General features: G+C 50.1%; 1 protein-coding gene across 34 annotated transcripts in view; it reads right to left on the bottom strand.

Moving 5' to 3' along the window:
* The window catches only part of Celf4 (CUGBP Elav-like family member 4), a 265,499-nt gene that overhangs the window by 8,220 nt on the left and 232,429 nt on the right, over nucleotides 1-24,850 (bottom strand). For 5 of the 34 annotated variants that reach the window (XM_090353186.1, XM_090353193.1, XM_090353188.1 and 2 more), the window contains exons 4-13: nucleotides 19,762-19,890; nucleotides 19,303-19,382; nucleotides 18,776-18,919; nucleotides 17,532-17,679; nucleotides 15,288-15,437; nucleotides 11,548-11,613; nucleotides 10,286-10,366; nucleotides 5,521-5,604; nucleotides 891-969; nucleotides 324-495 (exon numbers count right to left, since the gene is read on the bottom strand). In XM_090353186.1, coding sequence (XP_090209312.1) covers nucleotides 324-495; nucleotides 891-969; nucleotides 5,521-5,604; nucleotides 10,286-10,366; nucleotides 11,548-11,613; nucleotides 15,288-15,437; nucleotides 17,532-17,679; nucleotides 18,776-18,919; nucleotides 19,303-19,382; nucleotides 19,762-19,890 — 1,133 coding nt within the window. Of the gene's footprint in view, nucleotides 1-323; nucleotides 496-890; nucleotides 970-5,460; nucleotides 5,605-10,285; nucleotides 10,367-11,547; nucleotides 11,614-15,287; nucleotides 15,438-17,531; nucleotides 17,680-18,775; nucleotides 18,920-19,302; nucleotides 19,383-19,761; nucleotides 19,891-24,850 lie in introns of all 34 variants that reach the window. The other 29 variants (XM_090353189.1, XM_090353194.1, XM_090353192.1 and 26 more) reach the window with 15 other exon arrangements.

The raw sequence follows: 24,850 nt of genomic DNA, 5'->3' as shown, positions 1-24,850 counted from the left end.
AAGGTTTCCCTCCAACAGAACTGTCCCATGGCATCTGCAGGGACAGGCCCAGGGCTCACCTTACTTTTCCCGACGGCCCCTCACTTAATATCCAGCGCTTGGATATCAAGTGGCTTAGCAAGGGAACCGCCATGCCCATATCTGTCAGGATGACCGCAGCTCTGCGCCTGTCCTACGGGCTCTGGGCAGGGGGCGGGTTGAGCGGGGCGCATCGGGTCCAAGACAGAGTGAGTTTTGGGGCCAAGGAGGCCCAAGAAGGCGGCGGGTCCGTCCGAGGTCCTCTCTCCAACCTCCCGTCCCCACGCCCGGCCGCCCCCGGTTACCTGTGCGAGTCCTGGTCTCCCCCGGGGGACGCTCCCGCCGGCGCTCAGTAAGGGCGATTGGCGTCTTTGGGCCGCTTCAGCTGCACCTTGAGCCTCTTCATGCCGATCTGGAAGCCGTTCATGGCCTGGATGGCGGTCTGCGCGCTGGCTGGGTTGTCGAAGCTCACGAAGCCTGGCGAGACACGAGGGGACGAGGGCCTGGGTTTCCACGGGGCCGCCCGGGACCGCTCCCGGTGGGGAGGGCTGGATGGGGGCGGACGCCGGGCGGGGGCGGGGCGGGCTCGAGGCCCCTCCCCCGGCCCAGCCGCAGCGCCCGGCGGGGGGCTGGTGCCCGCACCCCGCGCCCTCCCTCCGCCCGCGTGCGAGGGCCCCCTCCCCAGGCTGGGCATTCTGGAGGCCCCGGCGGCCCGGCCACAGCTGGGTTTCCGGGCGGTGCCACTCACCGGGCGCCCGCTTCCCCAGGAGAGGTGCCCGCGTCCTCGGCGGGGCTCGGAGCGGTGCCCGCCCCCCACCCCGGCCGGCCCCGCCACCTCGGGCCTCTCCTGCGGTGGGAGAGGGCGGACACACCTGCGGGTGGAGGAGCTTATTGGACACTGTCCTCCCTGACAGGAGGGGGCCTGGCAGCGAGAGGGCACGGGGTGCCGGCCTGGGGAGAGAGAGGAGTGCGAGGGGACGGGAGGGAGGCGCCTTGGAGGAGAAAAGTTCTCCACCGCCCCCCTCGCCAGTGTGGCCCCTCCGCCCCCCACTCCCGGTCCTGCCCCGAGGCTGCCTGGCCTGTCTCCCCCAAGCAGCCAGCCCCACTCGAGTGACCCCGCCACCTGGTCCCCACGCAGCCGTCGGCGGCCCCCTTCCACGCGTGGAAATGCCCAGGCCCTGCGCGCAGGTGCTCTTATACCAAGTGTGCACTGGATGACGCCCCAGCCCTGGATGAAGTCCCCAGAGCGCAGGCATCGCCAACGCCATGCTGAGTAAGAAGTCGCTGTACACCGGGCTCTCCTCCTCCAGACACCCCCCCCTCCACCCCCAGGAAGCCCAAGCGGCTGGCGCCTGTCCACAAAGCCCGCTTGGAAGTCACTTTGGGGGAACTCTGTCTCCTAGTGGAAAGGCACTGAAGCCGCTACGTTTCTCTCATTGATCTGTGGAGCGAGGACAACTTCTGCAATCAGGTAGGTTTCTAGTCAGGCCCCTTTGGGACAATTCAAGGAACGTGACATAGAAACACCCCCTCTTGCCCCCAAGTGTCTCCAAGAAATAAACTTTTATAGTTCTGTTTTCTTTAACACTTAATTCACTCCATTTCAGAAGACTTTCTTGTAGAGTTTGATCCTAAAAACTATGTGAAGCCTCAAAAAAAAAAAAAAACAACCAACCAAACAAACAAACAAAAAAACCACTATCTAGTTAAAAACAAAACAAAACAAAACAAAAACCAACTCTGGGAAGCCCAGCTGGAATTACTCAAGCTGTCCCTGAAAAGTGCCACTGAGATGGCAGTGGGGCCAGATCCCAGGTGAAACTATTCCTTGGTTGTCTGTGGAAGCTTAGTGCTTCCTTAGTGCTTTCTTCCAGATCCACACTTTTTTCACCCTCCCCATCTAGTGGCTTGTTCTCCCGTTTTTACTCACACCCCAAAACACTGCCTCCATGTGCCTCTTTTCTTTTTCTCTTCTGTCCTTTCTGTGCTCAATTTGCTCAGGCAGCCATGCGCCATCGAAAACAGAGGAAGAGGATGCGTGTGTCCACATCTCACTCACACACATAGGGACCCACGAGCCCAGATCAATGAAACCAACATCTGTATAAATCAGTCATTCCAAAGTGAACAAGAAAGGTGCAGGAACACCTGAAGTTTGTGATCAGCCTCCCATCATGCATCAGGACTGTGACTGTGTCTTTTTATATCGCTCTACGCCAGACTAAGGAGAGTGGGCAAACTAAACCTTCTGTTCCTGCCAGGACAAGATAGCCTGACTCTAGGTACAAGCTGTACCTCTCGTTCCTCTGCTCGTACACTGGCACCACAGGCACCAACTCTACTTCAACACCTGGGTTTGGCAGCTCTTTTGGAAGAAAAGAAATGAAGCAAAGCAGAGAGGAGAAGGGAGAGAGATAAGAGGGACTACTGGGGCCTGCCTATAGGGCAAGGTGAAAGAGAGGCATCACCACCAGGCAGGGAGGAAGGTAGAGGTGATTACACCTGGCTTCCTGGAAATCTTGGAGCTGGGGAGGATTCTGGACTCACAAGAATGTTCTTTCCTCACTGATGTCATCACTTGGCTAGCAGTGGAGTCAGGAAGTGTCTGCCTGAAGACTAGCGCCCATGTAGACAGAGCTGTGAACACTACCTCTCCATGTTCACTGCTCTTGGGCTGTTCACCATACCCCAGAGCTCCCAGTTCCATTCTCATCACACCTTTGAGAAGTTCCTGCCCTAAGGGAGCCTCACAGGTCAGAAGTCCCCCTAACATCCCCCCAGTCCTCTGCCCACCACAGGAACATACCCTCACAAATACATCTCGTGTTCTGTTTACACATATATGTATATGTGGATGCTGATTTCAGACTGTGTGTAATGGAGTCTCTGCAGAGTCCTCTTTACCACAGGACCACATTTATATATGGAACACTAAAATAAAATAGCCCTCAAAAGAAAAGGGGAAGGCTGGGAGTTTGGCCTAGCGGTAGAGTGTTTGCCTAGCATGCACAAAGACCTGGGTTCGATTCCTCGGTACCACATACACAGAAAAAATGCCAGAAGTGGTGCTGGAGCTCAAGTGGTAGAGCTCTAGCCTTGAGAAAGTCCAAGAACAGTGCTCAGGCTCTTAGCTCAAGCCTGGACTGGCAAAAAGAAAGAAAGAAAGAAAGAAAGAAAGAAAGAAAGAAAGAAAGAAAGAAAGAAAGAAAGAAAGAAAGAAAGAAAGAAAGAGAAAAGAAAAGATAAAATAACAATTCTGGAAGGTCTGACCTGTCAAGACCATCTCATGGTACCTTCACATCTCTGAAGAGTGACAGCTAATGACCTGTTTCACGAATGAGGACACTAAGGTTGACTTGCCTACACTCATCAAGGGTCATACTATGGGTATCTGAAAAAGTGGCAGAAAGCTCCCACTGCTGGAAGGGACTCTAGTGGCTTAAGAAAGAATACCTGACTGGGCAGGTCTGAGAGGGAGAGAGGCGGGGGGGCGGTGGTGGGGGGAGAGAGAGCGCACTCGAGAGCGAACACGTGAGAGTGCTGGTATAGAGAACACACGTTCTAAAAATGCCAGAAAACAATCTTGGTTCTGAAGAATGTAAGTGTGCCAATGGCTTTGTCTGGTAATGCTTAGGGCAGGCAGTAGGATGTTAACAAATCCTAACTGAAGCCAGATGGCCCAAGGCTTCCTTGGTTCTGGGCAGTTTTCTTCTTGTTTACATAACATTTGAGATTTATTTGAAAAACGTATGCCACTGAATTGCAGTTTGTTGTCATATACCTCATAATTCACAAGGAGAAATACCAGTTGGACAGTGAGGTATACACCCTTGTCTTTTGCTCTTTGCCCATGCAAAAGAGAGAAGTGGCTGGGGCAACTGTATATGCCATTGGAGGATCACAATTCTGCCACCTCTGGTAGCAGCTGTCAGGGAGGAGGGAACATTGGTTCTAAGATGTTGACTACAAAGAGCATGCTCTCCATACTCAAGCCCTTCACGGTTATTCAAGCAAGAAACTCCTTAACATGTGCTTCCTGGTGCTTCCCCTTCTGCCTCTTCTCCCTTCACCACCCTCAAGCTATGAACTGGGTTCTCAGGCAAGCACAAGTTCTAAGCAGCCCCAGAATCTGGGAGTCAAACAGGAAATTCTGGAAGACTCAGCTCTGACCTTGTGTGTGGTTCCATGGAGACAGCACTCCACCGTCCCTAGGAACTCACAAGTAGACCTCAAGGGGATGGAGAGGAACCAAAGGAGGTGGGGGCCAAGAAAGGTTTAGTGAGGATCCCAGGAAGTCAGGAAATTCTTGGATAAGGCTATTAGATTCAGCAAATAAGAAGATAGGTGCCCAGGGGAATGTGAATTTCAGATGAACAGTACAAACATATTCCCAACATTACATGGAACACAGAGACGTACGTTGGCAATGTATAGTAAAAACAAACAAACAAACCTGTTGTCTATGTGAAATTCAGATTTAACTGGGCAACCTTTATTTTTCCAATAACAAGAAAATTCAGACCTTCCCAAGTCTTCTCTCTCCCATCTAATACCCTATTACTATACAACTTTTCTGAAAACTTTGTTTCCATTCTCCTACTATATTCTATGACCTGCCACAACATGTAAAATCTCTTTGTAAGAATGGTTAAGCCCTCCCATTACAGATCTCTCTTCAGTGGTGTCCTATAAGCCCTCTTCTCTCCAGGAAGCCTCTTGCTGCCTTTTTTTCACTGTTCTTATCTTTTCCCACCCCATCTTGAGTTCTCTGTCCTTCCTCTGCCTTCCTACTGCTTCATTCCTTAGTGTCTGGCAGAGCTTACTGCCATTAATATCTGTGGTTTCCATATGAGCGTAGAGTTTAGGCTTCCTGAGAGCAGGGACTAGCTCCCTTTCAACAGTGCTTAGCTTTGATGGCCTGGGAAAGAGCGGTTCGGGTAGACAGAGTGGGTGGCAGAATAGAGATGGAGAGAGGACAGAGGGGCAACTTCTGATGGCTATCTACCCCTGTGCAGGGGGTGGGGGATTACTAGGTTTAATAGCAAGCAAGCTGAAATCCACTCTGACAGTGAAAGAAGAGGGGCTATGGGACAATGGAGGCCCTGGGTTATGCCTAAAGACCCTTCCCTCCCTACCCAAAGTGTTCCTTTCCCTTCCTCAGCTGGCTGGAATAGGCCTTGGACTGGAACTGGAGGCTGATGTCTTGGGCTTTGATGTGGGAGGTGAGAGGCAGGGAAAGGAGCAGGGAAGGGGTGGCAGGGAAAGCCAAGCAGCAAAAGGAACAGCAGTAGAGAGAAAAGGGTGAGAGATGGAGGCTGGGCCCAGAGAGCACCCGAGGGCAGTGCAAAAGGAGCAGGTGAGAAGCGGTTGGACACCCGTAAGTTGGTGCGAGCAGCCCCTGTCCTAGGTGCAGCTGAGTATTGGTTTATTATCTTTACCCACCAAAGCATGTACTTTGGTTAGTCGCCCGATCCACAAACACTTTCGAGGAGATGACATTACCGAAAGGGAGGAACATCTGCATCAGCTCAGCGTCCCCAAACTCCTGGGGCAGATGGTAGATGAACAGGTTACAGCCCTCGGGCCCTGCGGTGAGGGGAGGGGGTGGGCAGGGAGGAGGGATGGCGGGGTGGGGGAAGAGAGAGACAGAGGAGAGGTGAGCGAGTTAGGCAGTGCAGCAGGGAGGGTGGGGCAAGGTTAGGAGGGGGGGTTCCATTCAAGATCCAAGGACAACCCCTGAAGAGTGGGAGTTGTTGAGCCACAAGTCTGGGCTCTGCTCTGGGGCAGGTCATGGAACCTCTCTGTGTCTCTGTCACCTTTTCTGCAATAACAGGGAGCCTGGAAGCTCAGGGGTTCCAGGAACAGAGGCAATGAGAGAATGGGGTGAACATGATCAGCTGTAGTTTTGGAAATGAGATGCTGATGGTGGGGTCTAGAGAGGCCTTGGGGCCTCGCTCCTGGAGGGAACAGCCCTGAGGAAGGAACTGTTCTGTCCTTGTGAAATTATCTACCTTCTGCTTCTGGCAGGCTTCACTCAGACTGGCCTCAAGTGGCTAGGCCCTCTGCCTTTCAAGCCTGTAGCTCTTCCCTGCCCTGTACCTCACACTCTCTCCCTACTCTTGAAGGCAGAAAACAAGATTTATGCTGCTTCTCCAGGAGGTGGTACAGGAAGGGTTTCAACAGAGGCTCCATGGTTACTTAGGGCCCCCTATAGCCTCACTCTACACAAGCTTCTCCACTCCTTTACAACAGCCCTGCCACTTTTACAGCATGAAAAATACTTTTACAGCCTGCCAGCCTGTTCTAAGCACTTTATATGTTTGCTAATTCACCCCATCCTTCTCATCTACACTACACAGATGAGGAGACTTGAGGCCCAGAGAGGTTGTCACATGCTAGAAGATGCAGTAGGGAGAGGGAAGGCAGAATACAAACCCAGGCTGTCATCTCCATAAGGTGTGCCTTTCTCTTTCACTCTTTCTCTGCCTGCCTGCCTGCCTGTTTCTGTCTGTCTGTCTGTCTGTCTGTCTGTTTGTCTGTCTTTCTCCCGATAAATCTCAGCCCCTTAGGTTCCCTGTACTATGTGGAGGCCTTTGGATTTCTGGAATTTTGCACAAAGATTTGTGTTTCTTTATACATCCTCAAAAATGTTCAGTATTTACTGTGTAAAATGGGAAAATTTCCAAGACACCTGGTCTGTTTCCTACAGTCTTCACTAGCATCTGCCACGTATCACTGAAGCTTTGACGTGACTCAAAGTCAGGTCAGGAATGGCATCATAAGCATGAGTGTAAGTGAAGGCACCAATGTGGCCTCATGTGTGGATTCTGCAGGCAGAACCAGTCATGGGTCTCAGGGACCAGCAAGGCCACCAGAGAACTTAGTTTTATGGCAAATGCTCACTGTACTTTCTCTGTGTCCTCTTCTTTCTCTTGTCTCCCCTTTCCCATTCCTCCTTTAGACTACCTTGGCCCCCTAGATGCCTACCACCTATGGGATACTCTCCTGCCCACCAAAACTACCTGCTGAGCTCCTGACCTCCTACCCACCCTCCTACCACCTGCACCACTTTGCCAGTGGACGGCGCATTCAAAACCAGGCATACTTCTTCATCTGCCTCCCCCAACTCTGGCGACTATCTCCTCACCTTTTTCTTCCAGATCTACCATGTTCTGTCTCGTGCATACCATACAAATGCACCTCTTAATGGTTATCAGCTATGTGGGGCACCCTTTGGGCAAGAACCATTTTTGAAGTTCAATCTAAGCCCCAGGATTCCCTCCTCTAGAATTCCCACACGTGTTGTCCTCACCACCTGTCTTCCTGAGAGTACTTCTGGGTCCTCAGAATCTACCTTCCATCCTCTATGGGCTTGAGGCCTTCATCTTATCTGGCCCATTTTCCTTCTCCTGTCCTCCAGTGCATGCCCTGCTCCTCATTTTTCAGGGCTTCCCCGGTGGCTCTGCCTCATGCTGACACCTGGCTGGGACCTGGAATCCTCATTGCATGCTTAGGTTCTACAAGCTGCTTCATGAGGATGTTCTATCTATTCTTTCTTTAGACACAGGAAGTCCTCAAAGACAGAGCCTTAGTGTGAGGCTGAGCTACCAGTCCTCCAGCTCTCCACGTTCAACAATGAGCTTATATGCCCAACCATTTCTGTATTCCTTCATTAACAGAAAACAGAACATCAGGTATGATCATCAGTACTTTACAGATCAATCAGTTCCAATCCTAGGTGATATAGATCTTTAGAGACTGAAAGTGATCACCCTTGACCATATTGTAGTCCCAGGCAGAGCTGTACCTACAACCGTTCCTGAGGGCAGCCTTGCTCTATCTGTGGAGCAGGTGGCCTAAGGAGTGGAGGGAGACTCAGGCATCTGGTGGCTTTTCAGACTCAGTGCAAAGAGAGGTTGCTGGCACAAGAGTCATCCCTAGTAACCAGTGTATTCTGATATTCAGATTGCTGTTCTCAGAAGGGAAAGTGACTATGATATTAAAAAGAAAATTATTGGGAGAGCTAAGGAAATACAGTCTTCTTTCCCATTCAGATCTCAGACAACATCCTGGGACCCAGCTCTAGTCTGGTTCCAACCTACCTTTCTGCCTGTCTCCAGAGTCCCAAGCTCACTTTATGTTTAGCAGCATCTTTTGCTCTTTGTGTCCCCCTTCCTGGCATGCCTGCTTCCCCACCCTACATGCTGAGTCTTCCTTCTTCTAGGCCCATCTCAGTCTTCCCCTGCAACCCACTCCCAGTACCATGATATGTCCCCAGTATGCTGCTCAATTCTGTTAGTGTCTGGGCTCATATCTTCTCCCTCCACAGCCCTTGCTCCCCTGGGTGAGTTCAGCCTACTCATCATGGCCAGAGAGAATGGAAGACAGTAGTGTTAGATCATCTACCTTGGAAGATAGAGTGAGAATAGTCCCCATAGGGTTTGGTTTTGTAGTGGGGCACAGGAAAAGGGGTAGATGAAGTTTTTCAGAAATGGTGAAAGTGAGAAAGAGGTGAGAGCTCCATGCATAAGCTACAGAGGAGGAACAGAAAGTGGCTGGGGAACAGCAATAGGTGATGTTGGGTCAGTGTGGTACTGACCTGAAGCTGTGTATAGGGGCCTGGGGATGGCATTTAAAGACTCAGGAGCCTACAAGGTGATGCAGGAAGCTGACTGTGGTCAGCTGGATGACCAGTAGCTGACAAAAGTATCAGGGTTTACAGATACAGTTCTTGCCTCTCAGCCTGTATCAGCAACATTGGGTGCCAACCTGATCGATGATGGCTTGGATCGGGGAAGACAGTGGCAGAGCAGTCCTAAAGGAAGTGCCCTTCTAGTGAGGCAGTGAGAACACTAAGATTGATGGGGGGGTGATTTATCTAGGGTCATCTGGGAAGAAGGGGAGCAAGGTGGGTATTAGATCAAGTGTTGGTTTCAAAGTCCTGACTCTTGGCTGTTCAGATGCTAGGATTCTATCTCATCAATAGAGTTTGGACTAGGACATAACCAAAGTCCCTTCTAAGTAACCTACATCCCATAGCTCTGGAAAGGTCTGATGCAAGGACTATAGCAACCAGAGATCATACTAACTCCCTGCCACGAGGGCCATTAGAACAAAGTTGAGAGTATGGTCGCAGGTAAAGAAAATAGAATTTTGTTAGTGTTTCAGTTCCTCAAGCTCAGCTCTCTGTGGGCAAGACCCTTGGGCAAAGGAAGGCGAAACTTCTTCATTCAGTCTCTGGTCTTCTTGATTCTAATCCTTGGGATAAATAGATGCTAAAAATCATTACATGGCCCCTGCCACCCAAGCTCATGGAGGTTTCTGTCCTGGAAGGAAGGAAATACTAGTGGTGAAACTCACATAGTGGATGTGATGTTCCAGGACACACCTCTCCACTAGACCTGCACTGGGCCACTTCCATCCCCAGTGTCCTCTCCTGCCCATGGGACAAGGAGCTCAACCTGTCTGTCTATTCTACCTGGAGGGCACAACACCTCTGTCCGGGATGAACTAAATTCCCTCACCCACACCACAGCCATGAGCACTTACTTCTCCCTATCTTCCCCACTGGCCAAGTCATGCTCATAGACAGAGGATAGGTCTTGGACTCAACGTCCTTTAGGGCCTCACTTTCTTGACTGCCTTAAACTGTCCATCATGTTTTAACCCCCCAGCTATCAAGCTGTGAGTATGCTACTCAAGCAAACACATTGTTGGAGTTTCATCTCCCAGCTATGTTATCACTGTTTGTGGACAGAGTAATGAGTCTTCAAATGAAGATCGTAAGCATGAGCCGCTGTGTCCTCCCTAAAGCTGAGGACTCCCTGGGACAGCAGAAAGGCCTCTACCAGCAAATACCTGCCTAACCTCTGTTGGGTTCTATTTAAGGGCTGATTCGAAGGCTTGCTAGGGAAGGAACATAACCCTAGCCAACATATTGGCATCTGAGCTGTGTCAGATCAGTGGTAAATGATGGAACTAGGTAGCAAAGCTGCTGTGTGCATGATGGATAGGCAATCTGTCCTGTCTCCTGCTCCTAGCAAGGTCACCACTCTGGTTTGCGAAGCTACCTACAAGGTGCACCACTCTCTGCACAGACCGATGGCAGCATATGTCACACCCTGCTGCCCTGTCACACCCATCTCCATATACACAGAGATGTGGTTGTCTTTCTAACCAAGCCCCAAGCCAGAGGCCCAACTGAAGCCAAAGGCTCTCACAAACAATCCCTTTAGGGAGCAAGGGAGGGGAGGGGGTCATGACTCACCTTCTCTCTGTTGCTGGGGAATCATTGGTGGTGGCTGAGGAAATGCCTGGCTTATCTGACCATAGGCAGCGGGATAGGCGGCTGATGGGGAGCCAAAGGGAAGAAGCGAGAGCCAGCGATGGCGACACGAAGCAGAAAGGCAGACAGGGTGAAAAGTAGGAAGAAAAAAGAGATTTCAGTGGCAGGCAGTAAAGTGGCAGGCACTTCAGAGAAAGCAGTTTTTAATTTTGGGTACCAGGGTGATAAGGAGAGGCTTGTGAAACCTGCCCAGGGGCACAGGGCTCAGCTGGACAAACCTGATTTCTGTATCCCTTTGGAGAAGGCCAAAGGTAGGACATGAATGTCCAACACTTTCCTCATCTTGGTCTGAACATGAGGCCTGAGCTATGGAGAGCCTGGCCAGCTTCCCCTGAGTGTCCATCTTGCCAGAGGCCCCTCAGCGGGGATAGGGCCTGGCTCTCTAAAGCCAACAAAAGAGGGACCTTGATCAGGCCAGATACCCCAGATACTGGAGGGGCAGAGATGATGATGGGTCTATTGCCCAGCCTAGAGATGGAAGAAAGGCAGAAGCTTGCTGGTAGCTTAGCTGGGCCCAGTGTCCACCCCCCCGCCCCGACATACACACCCCATCTCCCATAGCATTAGGCTGTTTCGTTGAGTAACTTCTTTTTGCCCCCTATCTTCACTTGCCTCTCCTCCTGCCTCAGCTCTGTATCATTTTTCTGGATGTGAGGAGTGAGCAGAGCTGCTTTTCTTCCAGAGTTCCTCCTCCTCTCAAATCCAGGCCCCATGCTTCCTGGACAAGCAACCAGGGATTGCATCGAACAGTACAGGGCAGAACTGGCCCCAGTGATGCAATGTAACTTTGGGGCTTCTGAGTACACTGACCCTACCAGTCAGTATACTGGGCCTCAATGACAAATAGTAGCATAGGAGGGAATCCTGCAGGCTGGCCCACTGACCTATTTGAAATACTGCCCACCTACCATTCTCAGGGCATTACGTATGTTGGGAAAAACTGCCTGGAATGCTAGAAAGAGCCTTGAATGCTGAGAATGCAGTTCAGGCCAGTAATGGAGGGGGTGTTTGTGGTAGGCATGGGTATCACTGCCAGCTCAGCCAGCCCTTCCTCCTTCCACCCATACCCCTTCCCAGTCCCTCCCCAACCATGCAGTGCTGAGCCCAGATTTGGGGTAGGAAGAAGGCACTGGCGCCATGGGCAGGATCTGGGGAAAGAGCCAAGGGGACGCGTGGATACTAACGACCTGCATACTGCTGCACTCCAGCGTAGGCCTGCTGCAGGGGGTCCGCGGCCGTGGGGCTCTGTGCTGCAAGGGAGTCAAGGGATAAGAGGTCAGTAGTGCCCATCCAAACAGGTCCCTGCCCCTGTCTAAGGGTACCATGGGATTGCTGCCCTGCTCTTTTCCAGCCACCGGAGGCTGGCCCTTGGGCAGAGCATTGGAAACAAGCATCTAGATACTGGGCCCTGTTGGAGGGCTCCTTTCTGTGCTCAGGGCCCTTAGGGTGTGAGAGCATTGTCTACCATGGCTGGGGGATACAGGGTGCAGCTGATGTGGGTGGAGAGATGGTGGGGATTCATGTAGAAGCCTATGAGGGCTGGGGAAAAGATGCCAGAGGAGGGCCTTGGTGGGGTGTGGCATGAAGTACCCAGATCTGGAGAAGGGTTGTGAGAGTGCAGGGTGTCAGGGGCCTTGTTCCTGACAAGTGCACGTGGGTGCACTGAACAAAAAAACAGCCTGGCAAGTCTCAAGAGGGTGAGGGTGAAAGAGAGACCACAGGAGGCCTTACTTCCCCACTTGTCTTTTGGATCTCCCTAATCTTGTTCAGAGGGGCTCCTAGGGAATGTGCACAAGGCAAGGAGGTCTCCCACTTCAGGCCTTGTAGATTCTCTCAATAGGACCTAGCCATGTAAATGAGGCTGGGAGATGGGTGTAGCCTACAGAAACCAGGACCCAGAAGACCTGAAACTTGACAAGAACCTTGGGGAAGCTGGCCTGGGGCAAAGGTTTAATTCACCTTTGTGGTCTTTGCAGTCTCTAAGGAGTTGTGAGCAAAAAGACTGAAGTGGGGCTCGGCAGGGGGTCCTGCCTTTGGTGACCAAAGCTGGAGATGACAGAAATGGGGGCTGGATACTGGGAGGCTCAAGGAGGTAAGTGGGGTTATCTTACTGATAGCAGGAGAAAATGCCCCTGGGCTGACATGCCTGTGGACCAAAGCAAGGCAGACTAACAATGTCAGGTTTGGGTAGCTTTAGAGTAGGCCAATCCCCAAATTTCTTTCCACATTCTTGTCCCTGAGTCTTACAGTACAATTCCATTAGGAAATAGCACTGAAACCTCAGGAGAGCTCTGGGAAAAGCATGGGAGAGAGGTCGCTAGGGAAAGTGGGATGACAGTTTCCAAATCCCTTAGGAACTAAGGCACAGCAGACAGCCTACACCGGGGGCTCTGCTGAGTGGAAAAGAGCAGCACAGAAGATGGGTTATGATGCTGGCTGGCTCTTTGCTTCCGGGAGCTGTTCCAGTCGAACTCTTTATTCCCTGGTATTTGGACTGAAACTAAAAACTATTACTGGGATGTCTGGAGAAGAGTGGTCTCCTGACTCCTGCGCCTCTGCCTGACTCGTCTACCAGCTCTCTAGAGGGACAGCTACACCGGCCTCACCCTCTTGATCTTCCCTAGCTACTCACCTACTCAGTTCCTTTATGTACATTAGAAATGGTCCCCTCTTCAGGGCACACAGTGTGGCACCTTCATGTAGAAAAGTCACATGGCAGCCTCCTAGCAGACTGCTGAGAACTCCCTAAGTGCTCATTGAACAGTACAGCTGAAGGGTATGTGAAAATCATCAGTGTTTACCAGAGGCAGTCCTTCATAGGGCTGTGTGGTAGTGAAAGCTACACGGTGTGCTCTAACATGCTTACAAACAAAAGGGGAGAATGCAGAAGCCACTGGGGCTAGGACGTGGAGAAAAGCATCCTTGAAACCCTCCTCTCTGCTTCTTTGCTAATGACCTCATTAGTAACTGCCAAAGAGTGAACGTTTTGAAGGATCTCGCTCATTACGGTGACTCCAAACTCTGCATTTAAAGATGGTAAATTAATTTTTTAATGTTATTACTTTTCCTCCCTTTCCCTTTCTCCTTTCCTTTCCCTTCCCCCCGTCTCTCTCTGTCTCTGTGTCTCTGTGTCTCTGTATCTCTCTCTGTCTCTGTCTTTCTCTCTCTCTCTCTCTCTCTCTCTCTCTCTCTCTCTCTCTCTCTCTCTCTCTCTCTCTCTCTCTCTCTCTCTCTCACCACCCCCCTTCCTCCCTCCCTTCCTCTCCCTTTGGCAGGAGATTGTTTATAAGATCTGACAGATTGCTACAAATAGGGGAAAGAAACAATTACAAGTTCCAGGAGGGAAATGGGCTTGCAGATGCTGATGGGTTTGTCAGAATCAAAGATCCCAGATGTGCCTGGAAGAAGGGAAGTGTGGAGAATAAAACCACACGAAGGTGCTAGAATGGCACCTCTCAGTCCATAAGTCTCACACTGGTAGAACGACTTGTACCTCCAGCTGGCTAAGCCCCTCCCTTACCACCACTCCCAGCCTGAAATCTTCATTCTTAACCCACTGATCTCTACCCTTTCACACTCTGGACTTCTTGGCTGCACATCTGTGGATGGAGAGTGCACTGCAAGGCAAATCTTACTTTTCTCATTGAACAGTGGAATCAAGGACAACTCCCAGTTCAGTTAGGATATTCTGCTCCTCTATTTCCCACTACCACAATGATCTTTCCATCTGTAGCTAGTAGAACTTTTATGTATAACAGTTATCTGTATTTTGGTGAGCTTACTAAGCTCAACAGTGATTCTGATGAGCATTCCAAGTGAGGATTATGATAGTAACCCTCCAGGAGTTTATCTGAGCTGGCTGCCTTCTCCCTATTGGTCAACCTCCTATCATCCCTGATTCCTGTTGGGAAGACTTCAGAGCTTCAAGGACAGGCCTCACCCCAGGCATGTGCTTGGTTCATCCCTACTTCTAATGCCAGTTCAAGTTTCTCCTAAGCCTCCTCCTCAGGAAAGCTCTTTGAAACTTCATCTTAAGCCTATAGAATTCTCCCTTCATTTCAAACTTTTACCTTCTTGAGTTTAAGGATTTTTGTTTTAAGCATGGGGGTAGTATCAGGGGTTTTTAATTCATACTTGCTAGGCAGGTATTCTATTGCTAAGTCAAGCTTGCAGGTCTTCCTCCCCCACCCCCCATTGGTTATTTGGAGATAGGATCTCACTTCCGGCCCAGGTACAAGCCTGAATCCTGATCCTCCTGGTTTTTGCTTCCTAACATAGTGAGGAAGTGATTCATCAGGTCAACTGCACATTCTTGAGATGTGAGAACTGTTGTACATGAGAAGAGCAATGTTAACCAGGAATAGGCCTTCTGGATCTTCTTGTATATTGCTTCAAGAACTGCATGTCCCAAAGCTATAGCTGGTCTCTACTGCTGTCCAAGGTGTTGAACATGCTTTTAGATGCAAGAGCTGGCATGTGCTAACTCTATTGTCAATCAACCTACCTCCATTTTCTTATTCAACAACACTTTTCTTTAACACTGTTGGATTATTCTTTTAACTTAGACCTTCTTAACTCTTATAGCTCAAATTCACACTCAGTTAATTTGCAGTTATTGGCCTCTCTGCGTGGGCAGTACAACTGCATCCTCTATCTTTTCTTCCCTAGGGACACCCCTGCAATGGGATTCTATCTCATGGATCAGACAGACACTCCCTGAGGGTGAGATTTCAGCATCCCCACTTCCATCACAGGCACTCTGAAGCTAGGAAACATGTTGTCCCCTATTTAGATGTGACCATATTTAGCTTTGCATCAAGGAATAGAGCAGGAGACACAAGTTCCTGGTTGTAAGAGCAAGGACAAAGAAAGAATAAATTAGAGTGTACTGGGTGGGGAAGGAAGGCCTATTGGATACACTTACCTGGGTAGGGGTGGATGCCATTGGCAAACACAGCTTCAGCGGCAGGTTGCCCATTGGCCTGGGGGGGAAGGCCGGTGAAGCCATTCACCCCAATGGGGGATGGGATACTAGGCACAGCTGGTGCAGTGATGCCCGGAGGGGTGCTGCCACCTGGTTCCAGAGAAACAGACATATTGGGAAAAGGAAGAGGAAAACAGAACAAAGGTGAAGAAAGCTGTCCCTTGGAGCTTTTCCTCTTTCCTGGCTTCAAGGGCCCGGAGATAGAATCAGTCTTATTGGTGAGTTGTGTTTTGGTTTATCTTGCCATAAAGAACAGCTTTATCCATTCTAATCATATCCATGTTTCAAAGCAGAGTCCAAGACTACCCTATGCTATGAAAATTTCTCTGACCATTGACTGTTCACCTTTGACTTTAAAGCCATATAGATTATTCTCAATGCCCTTGAATTTAACAACACTTAGTTCTCCATTTTCAGTGGCTTTTTCTCATTCATGATAAATTAGAATTGGTTGGTTCTTCATTTTACTCATGAGGAGCTGATCTGCTTTCCTAAGAAGTTTTGTTGGTCAGATGGAGAGGTCTCAACTCTGGTTCCCTAGGACTCAGGGAGAAAGTTACTGTGGAATCAGTCTTGGCCTTTCTTTTCTTTTTCTTTCTTTTTTTTGTGGGTCATAGAGCTTGAACTTGGCTTGGGTGCTGTCCCTGAGCTCTTCAACTCAAGGCTACTGCCCTGCCCTTGAGCCAAGCCCGACTTCCCCTTTTCTAGAGATTAATTGGAGATAAGAGTCTCCTTTTGTGCCAGGGCTGGCTTTGAACCTTGATTCTCAGATCTCAGCCTACTAAATAGCGAGGATTACAGGCATTAGCCACCATGCCAAGCAGTCTTGGCCTTTCTTATACACAAAGAAAACATTTAAACCTCCTTCAGTAGAAGCTATGGTTGTGGTCATGTTGTTAAGAGTAAACCTGTGATCCCATGACAATAACTTGTGTCGTCTTATTCCAACTGGGTAAGAGACGTGAAAACCCAGGATATAAATGATACAAAGATTTTACTGAGGTCCCAGAAGCTGGAGTCTTCCTCTTAATGTAAGAAGTGGTTCATTCTCTTTCTGAAGATAAAGACTAAAGCTCACAAGCATCCCTGAGGCTAGGTGCTGTAGTTAAGGGATATTCAAGCAATATCCCTTAACTTGAATATTGTAGCAATATTCAAGTTGGGCTCAGTGATATCACAGTCTTTTATGACTTTCAGCTGGGAAAGAAACAGCTCCTGGATGTCAGATGTTGCTGTCATGGTCTGCCAGCTAAGGAAGCTTGATGAATTAGAGTGGGATATTGACCTCGTCCTTGAGTTTAGACCAGACTTTTTCAACTTTGAAACTAGAGGAGCCAGAGGTTTTCTTGATGTGGGGAACTGTGCTGTGCAATTTAAGATGGGTAACATGTCTGACCTCTACCAATTAGATTATAATAGCATTCCCCTCTCCCCGCTGGAACAAACAGAAATATCTCTTGGCACTGTCAAATATCCTAGAAGTAGGGGCCATAAATGGCTATACTGTTGAGGAGCTTCTTTGGGAGAAGAGTCAAAAGCCAATTTAAAAATTTTTTAAAAATGCTTTGTGCTATGGATAATATTTCCACTTCCTGTCCTTTAATAACTTATGTGTTTCTTCCTAGCTGATTGCATAGTTTTCTTGAAAAAGGCCATTGAGTCTTCATTGGCTTAAACAGAATAGGCAGAGTCACCCTTGACATTAAAAAGAAAGGTTTTTTTTATCAAAAGTTCCCTCTAGTCAGGTGCAGTGGCTCACACCATAATCCTAGCTACGCAGGAGGCTGAGATATGAGGATTGTGGTTCAAAGCCAGCCCAGGCACTACAAAACCCATGAGACTCTTATCTCCAATAAGTCACCAGAAAACTGGAAGTGGTGCTGTGACTCAGGAGGTAGGGCAGTAGCCTTGAGCTGAAGAGCTCAGGAAGAGTTCCTTCTTAGATATTGGTTGCCAACAGAGATCAATTTAAACTGTTTTCCCACTTGCATTCTCATCACTTGTGGATCCTATCACGGAGTTCATGGAGTCTCCACTCTCCATGAATTAAAACTTTTTGAGACAACTGCTCAGTACCATACACTCTTGTCTTGGGATGATTCGCTGGCTGCTGAAAAGAAGTCTTAGTGTGGGCCCAGCTAATTCTTTCCCTGGGCAGACCCTGGGTTGGAACCTGCTGCTTACCTGAGGTTGGGGTCATAGGTGCGGCCGCCAGGCCGTTCATGTTGAGGGCTGCCATCTGTTGCATCTGGGCAGCTGCGAAGGCAGCCATGGGGTTCAGGTAGCCGCCCTGTGCCACTGATGCCATGAGGGCTGCTTGCTGCTGCATCAGCTGGGGCAGAGGGAGTGGAAAAAATATCACATGCTTCTGGGGGGGCCTCCCTTCCCACCAGCCTGCTCAATTCCTGAGATCAACTTCCCAGGAGCCAACACCCAGAGAGCTGGGATTGTCTCCTAGGTATCACCCCTAGACCTCCATGTACCTCCTTTGCTCCTGCCTTAGCCCTCACTGGCTATTAGAGGTCACCTTCTTGAAAGATGACTATATTCAAAAGTAATAGGGCAAGGAAGTGGCATTGTAGCACAAAGTAGTAGAGTGCTAGCCTTGAGCCAAAGACCTCAGGGACTGAGCCCAGGCCCTGAGTTCAAGCCCCACAACAACCCCCCCAAAAAAGTAATATGGAAGGGACAGGTACTACTACGGATAGTTACTAGCCAGGCCTGGGTAAAGTTTGTTGTTTCGGGGTTATGATACCCTAAGTGCTAGAGAGTGCTGGATGAGCCTCCGTAGACTTTACAGTTGTCCTAAATAGTTATAAGTTGGAGTATGCGGGGTAGAAGAGACAGGAGAATCATGAGTAGACCTCCAGGAATGTCATCACAAAGATGGGTGGGGACCAGAAGACTGTGGAAAGTGTCCAAAGCTAGACAATAGTGAGGACATGAGATGAGCTTCCGTGGTGAGAATCAGAACCCTTATGGACCATAGCATCACCATATGGAGACTTTTGGTCTACACCTGGAGGCAGTTCGTGGAGATGCTGCAGGAGGGGGTTGAATGTGAAAGAAATAGGGGACTTGAGGGGAAGAGTGGACTTGAGGGCTTTGGGTAACTTCACAGGACCCCTTCCAGGAGTGACCCAAGAACACCCTCCGTGAAAGGGGTAACCTAGGACTCAGCACTGAGTTGGCTAAGGGGAAAGAGTGCTTAGGGTGACCTTCCAGGAGGCTTCCTATGAGCTTTTTCCATAACAGCAACCACTCACCCCTGCCACCTTCCCTGAGCTGCACCAGCCGTCTCTGTCTCTTAATGCCTTCCTTCTGAGGCTACATGCCCGCCTGACTCCCCCAGCCGAGTAGAATTCCTCTGGGGCTGAAGGGTGAGTGAGCGAGCTCCAGAACCACAGCCCATCCCTTCCCCCACTTACTGCCTGAGCATAGGCTCCGTAGGCTCCGAACGGGATGCCCATGGGATTAAACATGCCCATCTGGCCGGCCATCTGCTGCATTCGTCGCATCGTGCGTTCCTTGTCCGTGTCGGCGAACTTGACCACCAGACTGGACGAGGCCCCCTGAAGCCAGGGTGACATGTGAGACCTACCTGCCTCAACAATCAACCCCCAGCCCCAGCATCCCTACCCCTGCCTGGTCTTTCCTATCTCTGTGAGGGGCCATCTCAGGGACAGGTATTAGTATTTGCCTACCTGAGGTTCAAGGTCCTAAGCCTAGGGTGGACATTTTCTGTCTGAGTGACAGCGGGCAATTCCTTAACGTAGCTCTGGGCCGCACTGTTTTTGTGTGAGAAACAGTGACAAAGGCCATGTTTTCTGGTCTCTCTGGGGAGACAGTGATGGCAGAAGATTATGTTTCCTGTCCCCTTCCTGCAGTTGGAGCCTATGGAGCCCACAGCTGCCCTGGTCCTGCCCTAAGGGGCCACTCACACAGCCATACTCACAGGCATGGTCTGGCTGCCATGGAGAGCGTTGATGGCAGCTTGGGCCTCGGCATGGGAGGAGTACTTCACAAAGGCGCACCCTGAAGGGACAGGAAGAGCTAAGCCCAGGTCCCAAGGACCCAGGGAGGGAGGAGGGATGGTTGGTGGGGAGGAGAGGGGAAGCCTGGCGACGTGGGGGGAGCACATCTCAGGTGAAGACAGAGAGAGAGGGGGGAGGGGGAGGGGGAGAGGGGGAGGGGGAGGGAGAGGAACAGGGAGAGGGAGAGAGAGAGCTCTGCAAGAAACACTACAGACAAAGCCCACAGAGGAGAAAGACCCACAACCCTCCCCTCCTGGACCAGACTTGGACAGCCTGGGATCTTGCAAGCATCAAGCATTCTTCCCAGGCTCTGCCCGGCGGGTGGGGTGGCGGCCCTGCCCTGCCCCTGCCCTGCCCCTGCCCCTGCCCCGCCCCCGTACCCTTGCTGTTGCCGTCGGGACCGCGCAGGATGGTACACTCCTCAATGTTCCCAAAGGCCTCGAAGAGACGGCGCACGTCGTCCTCCGACTGCTGCTTGTTGAGCATACCCACGAAGAGTTTTCTATCTTCTAGAACAAAATTAGGAGATGCTTACCCGGGCCGGAGGCCGGGCGGCGCGGGGGCGGGCCCGGGAAGAAGTGGGCGCGTCCGAAGGGAGAGGGCGACCGGGGACGGGGAGGCGTTGGGGAGAAGGGGCGGTGCTCAGCCAGAGGTGGGGGGGGTGGGGGGAGATGGGGGAGAGGATCAGACGTAGCTGAGCGGGGCTGGGGATTGTCGGGGGGGACAAGGGGCATATTGGGGAGCAGACCAAAGGCAGGATGGGAGGGCGAGGGCACAGCCAGAGGGGCAGGCGAGGAGGAAGGAGAGGGGGCGGGCAGGAGGTGAATGGCAGCGACTGGGCAGAAGCAGCCCCCGAAGGAGCAAAGCCCCTGGTCTGGTCCTTTGCCTGGAACACAAAGGTCTCTGGGTCTGTCCTGCGTTTCCTTTTCCTTCCTTTTGCACATTGTCATGTTCACGTGCCAGAATTATTTGCCCCAGACATTTCTAACAAGGACCTTTGCTTATGCTGTTCCCTTTGCCTGGAGATCACTGTGGGTGCCAAGGCTGAGTCCTTCTCCAGGATCACCTCTGCCCCCAGTGAGCAGATCGTTGTGCCACCCTTCCTTTATTCCCTGCCCAAACTTCAGAGCAGAAGTAGGCACTGCTTTGCCTGTGGAGTTGGTTTATGTCTAGCTCTCCTCCCTTCCTTCATCCATAGGTCCCTTCCTGGGGAAAGGAAACTAGGTCTTAGCTGCAATGCCTGGCGCTTAGTCAGCCCCAGTGGGATTAGGGAATGAGCAGAGAAGGAAGGAAGCAAGCAAGAACTATCCCATTCCTAGAGACACATCTCCTTTCTGTCTCATTTCACCTTGTCTGCATGCCTAGCCTTTAACTCAGCTTTCCAGTGTTTGGCTGCAGAAGGATCACAAGTACACACACACACACACACACACACACACACACACACACACACACACCCCATATTCCTCCTCCACTGTGACTTCTAAGGCAAGGTCATACAAGGGAGTCAGTCCTGGTTGGCTTTCATGGAAGGATATTTTCTGTGTGGAAAGCAAGCATCCAGCACGCTGTGAAGGTCCCCAGTGAGCCCCACACAGGGTCTGTCCATTGATGCCCCTAGTTGACAGCCAGTATCACGCACAGGAACCGTGAGCAAATGAGTCCTCAGATAATTCCATTTCTTGCCTATGAATCTCCCACCCAAGGCCCAGACATCCTAGAGCAGAGATAAGCCTTCCATGCTGTGCCCTGTGAATTCCTATCTCTTGGAATTCATGGGCATGAGGAACCTTTGTTTCACAACTTAGTTCTGGGCTAAATTGGTATGCAGCCACAGTAACTAGAACAGGGTCCCAGCGGTGGCAGTTCTCAGCAGGCACTTACTAGATGTTTGTGGACTAGAAAATGATTGACACGCAGCCAAGACTGAAAAAATGCAGAACCCTGAATCTGCAAACAGCCACCTATTTCTGGTTTCTTCCAAATACAGGGCATTGAGGGACCGTTAGTCCCTGTGAACTTAAAGAGAGCCTTCATTGCTGGCAGAGTTGACACAGAGCTGATGAGGGCCTGATCCCCAGTCTCAATCAAAGCAGAGCAAGTGTCCTGGCTCCATGTGGCTTCTCAAGCCTCATCGTCCTCCTCTGCAGCAAGCCTTGTCCACTCCTCTATGGGCATATCCAGCACTGAGCAAGTTCTCCACCATGGAGTATGCTGCATGCCCGCTCCTTCCATAACTGCAGGGTACACTGTCATGTCCTATTCCCAGTTCTGGTTCAGCTTGGTTCTCCATCACAGCTCTGGATGTCATGACAAGATTTGGGGGGGGGTGTACTTCACCCCATCACCAGGGCTCTGGGATCCTCAGAGCTTACTAACCCAAAGATCTGGAGTGGAAGCAACAACAACTAGGTCACCAAGAGGAAAGGGGTGGGAGATGAAATGACAAGGAATGGGAGGAGGTAAAATTAGGAGTGAAAATGGCAGAAAACAGGAAATACATTTTGAAAGAAAACAGGGAAAAGTGAGATGGGAAAAGAAAGAGAACTAAATCAGAATTTCCAGAAAGTTACATCTTACAAGTAAATCCCTGGACCTTCTGCTTAAAAATTCTGTATCCTCCCTTAGAAAGAAAAAGGAAGGGAAGACATCTCCTTCATGGATCCTGATTTAAATGCTAGGACACAGCTCCTTTCCTTCCCTCTCCTGACGTCTGAATGTATTCCTTTATTATCATGATGACAGCTTTCTGATTGCATTAAAATTCATCCACACATGCCTTCCTATCCTGCCTCTTCCCTTTTGCCAGTGGGATCACCCTCCCCATACACACACGCTAAATTCCGTCTCTCTTCCCTCTTGAGTCGTCTACTGCACATTTCTGAGTATAGCCTATGCCCTTCCTCTTGAGATTGTTCTAAATGTTCAGGGTACCAGGCTCCCCCTTTCTGCCAGAGGAATTTCTCCAGAGGAATGATAGTTAGATCACCTTTCTGGAGGACTGCAAGAAACCTATATTCAGACTCACTTCCACCAAGTATTCTAGGATGAATCCCAGCCTACTTAAATGATTGCATCCTCAAACATGTATTCTTGCATTATTCTTTGTGGTTCTTCTTCTCACTCTGGGAGTGTTATTCAGGTTAGTCTTTCAGATAAAGAGCTAGCAGGAGTGTGAGTTTAGAGTGGACCCCTTCTGGGTAGGTCCAGTATTTTACATTCAGCTTCCTTGTCTCCCAGCTGCTCCACACCTCAGTAAACGGGGGAAGGTAGACCATCCTTGAGGTTGTCACGAGGATTCTGGGAGATGATGCAGGAACTGTGTTTGGCAAGAAGTAGGATTCACATCACTTGGATTTCTTTATGTGGGAGGAAGAAGAAATGGGGCACTGTAGTCTCTTAATTTTCCTTGGCCAGAAAGACTACTTCTGTTGTGAAGAGATAGATCATAGATTTCAAGAGGTCATCAAGCTGAGGAGGGTATCTGCAACAATAGATGATTACATCTTCCTCTCCATCTCCTCTGTCCACATCCTTCATGGCCACTTCCCCTCCTATTTCCAAGATCTACTAGATAACCAGTGGTACTCTTTAGCTTGTGTCTTGGATCTAAGGCCAATATATTAACTTTCAGAGAAAGCTCTTGCTTGCCCAGCCAGGGACTACTTTCCTCCTACCAAACTTTTGGTAGTGTTCAAGCATTCCTAGCCACTGCCTGTCTAAACTGCCTAGTGACTGTTGCCTAAACTAGGGTTTCTAGGTAATTGGAAGGCCGCAGTGGTTTTCCTCTCCAAGAGAACCCTCAGCCATTGCCTCCCATGGTTGGGTGTGCAGGAACTGCTGCTTCCTCTGTAGACATTGCTGCACCTGGCTAAGGAAGGTGAGGCAAGAAAGAGCCAAAGGTGACCCTGAATGAGAGGTTAGGAAGCCCCTGAGGGGATTAGGATGTGATACTCAGAGAACAACATTAGGTGTCCAGAATTCTCCTCTGATTTCCCAGCTAGAGTCATGGTACTGTTGTGTTCACCACAGCCCCAGCTCAGACAAGCGTTGTCAAGGTGCACTAGCCATGCGTCAGGCCTGGCATCTTTACACAGACTGTTCCTGGGCCAAGGGGCACAACAACAGAAACATGGTCCTGCATTTATTCAACAGCTGTTCACTGAGCATCTTCTCGGTGCCATGTACTGTTCTAAGCACTGGCTCAATCTCAATGAAAAAGGTGAAAGCTGCTCAGTAGAGCTAACATTTAGCTGGGGCGACAGGCCATCAACATTAAGCAAGTTCTAAGCTGACAAGGACTGGTGGTTCTAAGAATGGATACTATGAGATGAGGCCTTAGAGTAGCAGAGCCGGCAGGTTTTGGAATAACACAAAGATGTCATGATTTCCTTCTGAAGAAGCTCGAGTGACATGGGAGCTCCAAGATGCACAGTAAGAGTCACAGCTGGGACTTAAACTAGCTCTAGCATCTTGGGGATTTCAATCCACTGGCCTCTGCAGCTGGCTTTTGTGTTTTTCTTTTTCTCCAGTCCTGGGATTTGAACTCAGGGCCTGGGTGGTGTGCTGTGCTTAAGTTGATCATGCTACCTCTTGAGCCACAGCTCCACTTCTGGCTTTTTGGTGTTTAATTGGAGACAGGGGTCTCAATGGACTTAATCAGCCTGGGTTGGCTTCAAATTATAATCCTTAGATTCCAGCATCCTGAATTGCTAGGATTACAGGCAAGAGCTACAAGTGCACCCAGCTAACTTGTACTTTCTAAGAGAAGTGTTTGTCTGCAGATGTGTGGGAGCACAGGAGGGGCAGGAATGTGACCTCCCCATAGGAACTGAGCAACAAAGTAGGTGCCAGTCCCAGCTCTAGCAGCACTCAAGTGGCACCAAGTTCATGTGACCCGCCACAAGGGAATGGGCAGAAGTACTCAGTTCTGTGTTCAGTGGAGGGATTTACAACCACCACAGAAGGGTCTGAGTCAGAGAAGCTGAGATTCTCTCTGGTTATTCCTTCAGCAAGCATTTCTGAGTTCTCACAGTGTACCTGGACCCTGACTGAACAGAGTCTTTGAGATGAATCTTGGGGATCATTCTGTGCTTTCTCTTTCAGTGGGATGGGAGATTGTTTAAATTCTGAGACCCCTGGAAAATCCAGTATTTGGGCTAGGAACCCCAGAATCTCTGCCATGGAGTCCCCGGTCAGAGAGAACAGATAGGCCTGAAGGGTCTTCTAAGCTATAGGTCAGCAGGGTTTAGAGGGCAAAGGGAGTAGGTGTGCACTTTTTCCCTTGCTTCCAAGCAGGCCCTGGTCATGGCTGGCCTTTCAGTCTAGAACCACTTTCTATGTACCTCACACATGCACTCCCTTCCATTGACATATATATCTCATACTTTCCCATCTTGAGGCTCTTCCTTATTCTGTTAGAACTCCATCTGACCCTGAGTTTGGGGGTTTCTAGGAAGCAGAGGTGCT

This window comes from Megascapheus bottae, chromosome 19 (genome assembly GCF_031878675.1).
Source record: "Megascapheus bottae isolate mThoBot1 chromosome 19, mThoBot2.hap1, whole genome shotgun sequence".
In the NCBI taxonomy this organism is placed as follows: Eukaryota; Metazoa; Chordata; class Mammalia; order Rodentia; family Geomyidae; genus Megascapheus; species Megascapheus bottae.
The sequence above is the reverse complement of the archived record's forward strand: the minus strand, read 5'-3'. Positions and strand labels throughout refer to the sequence as shown.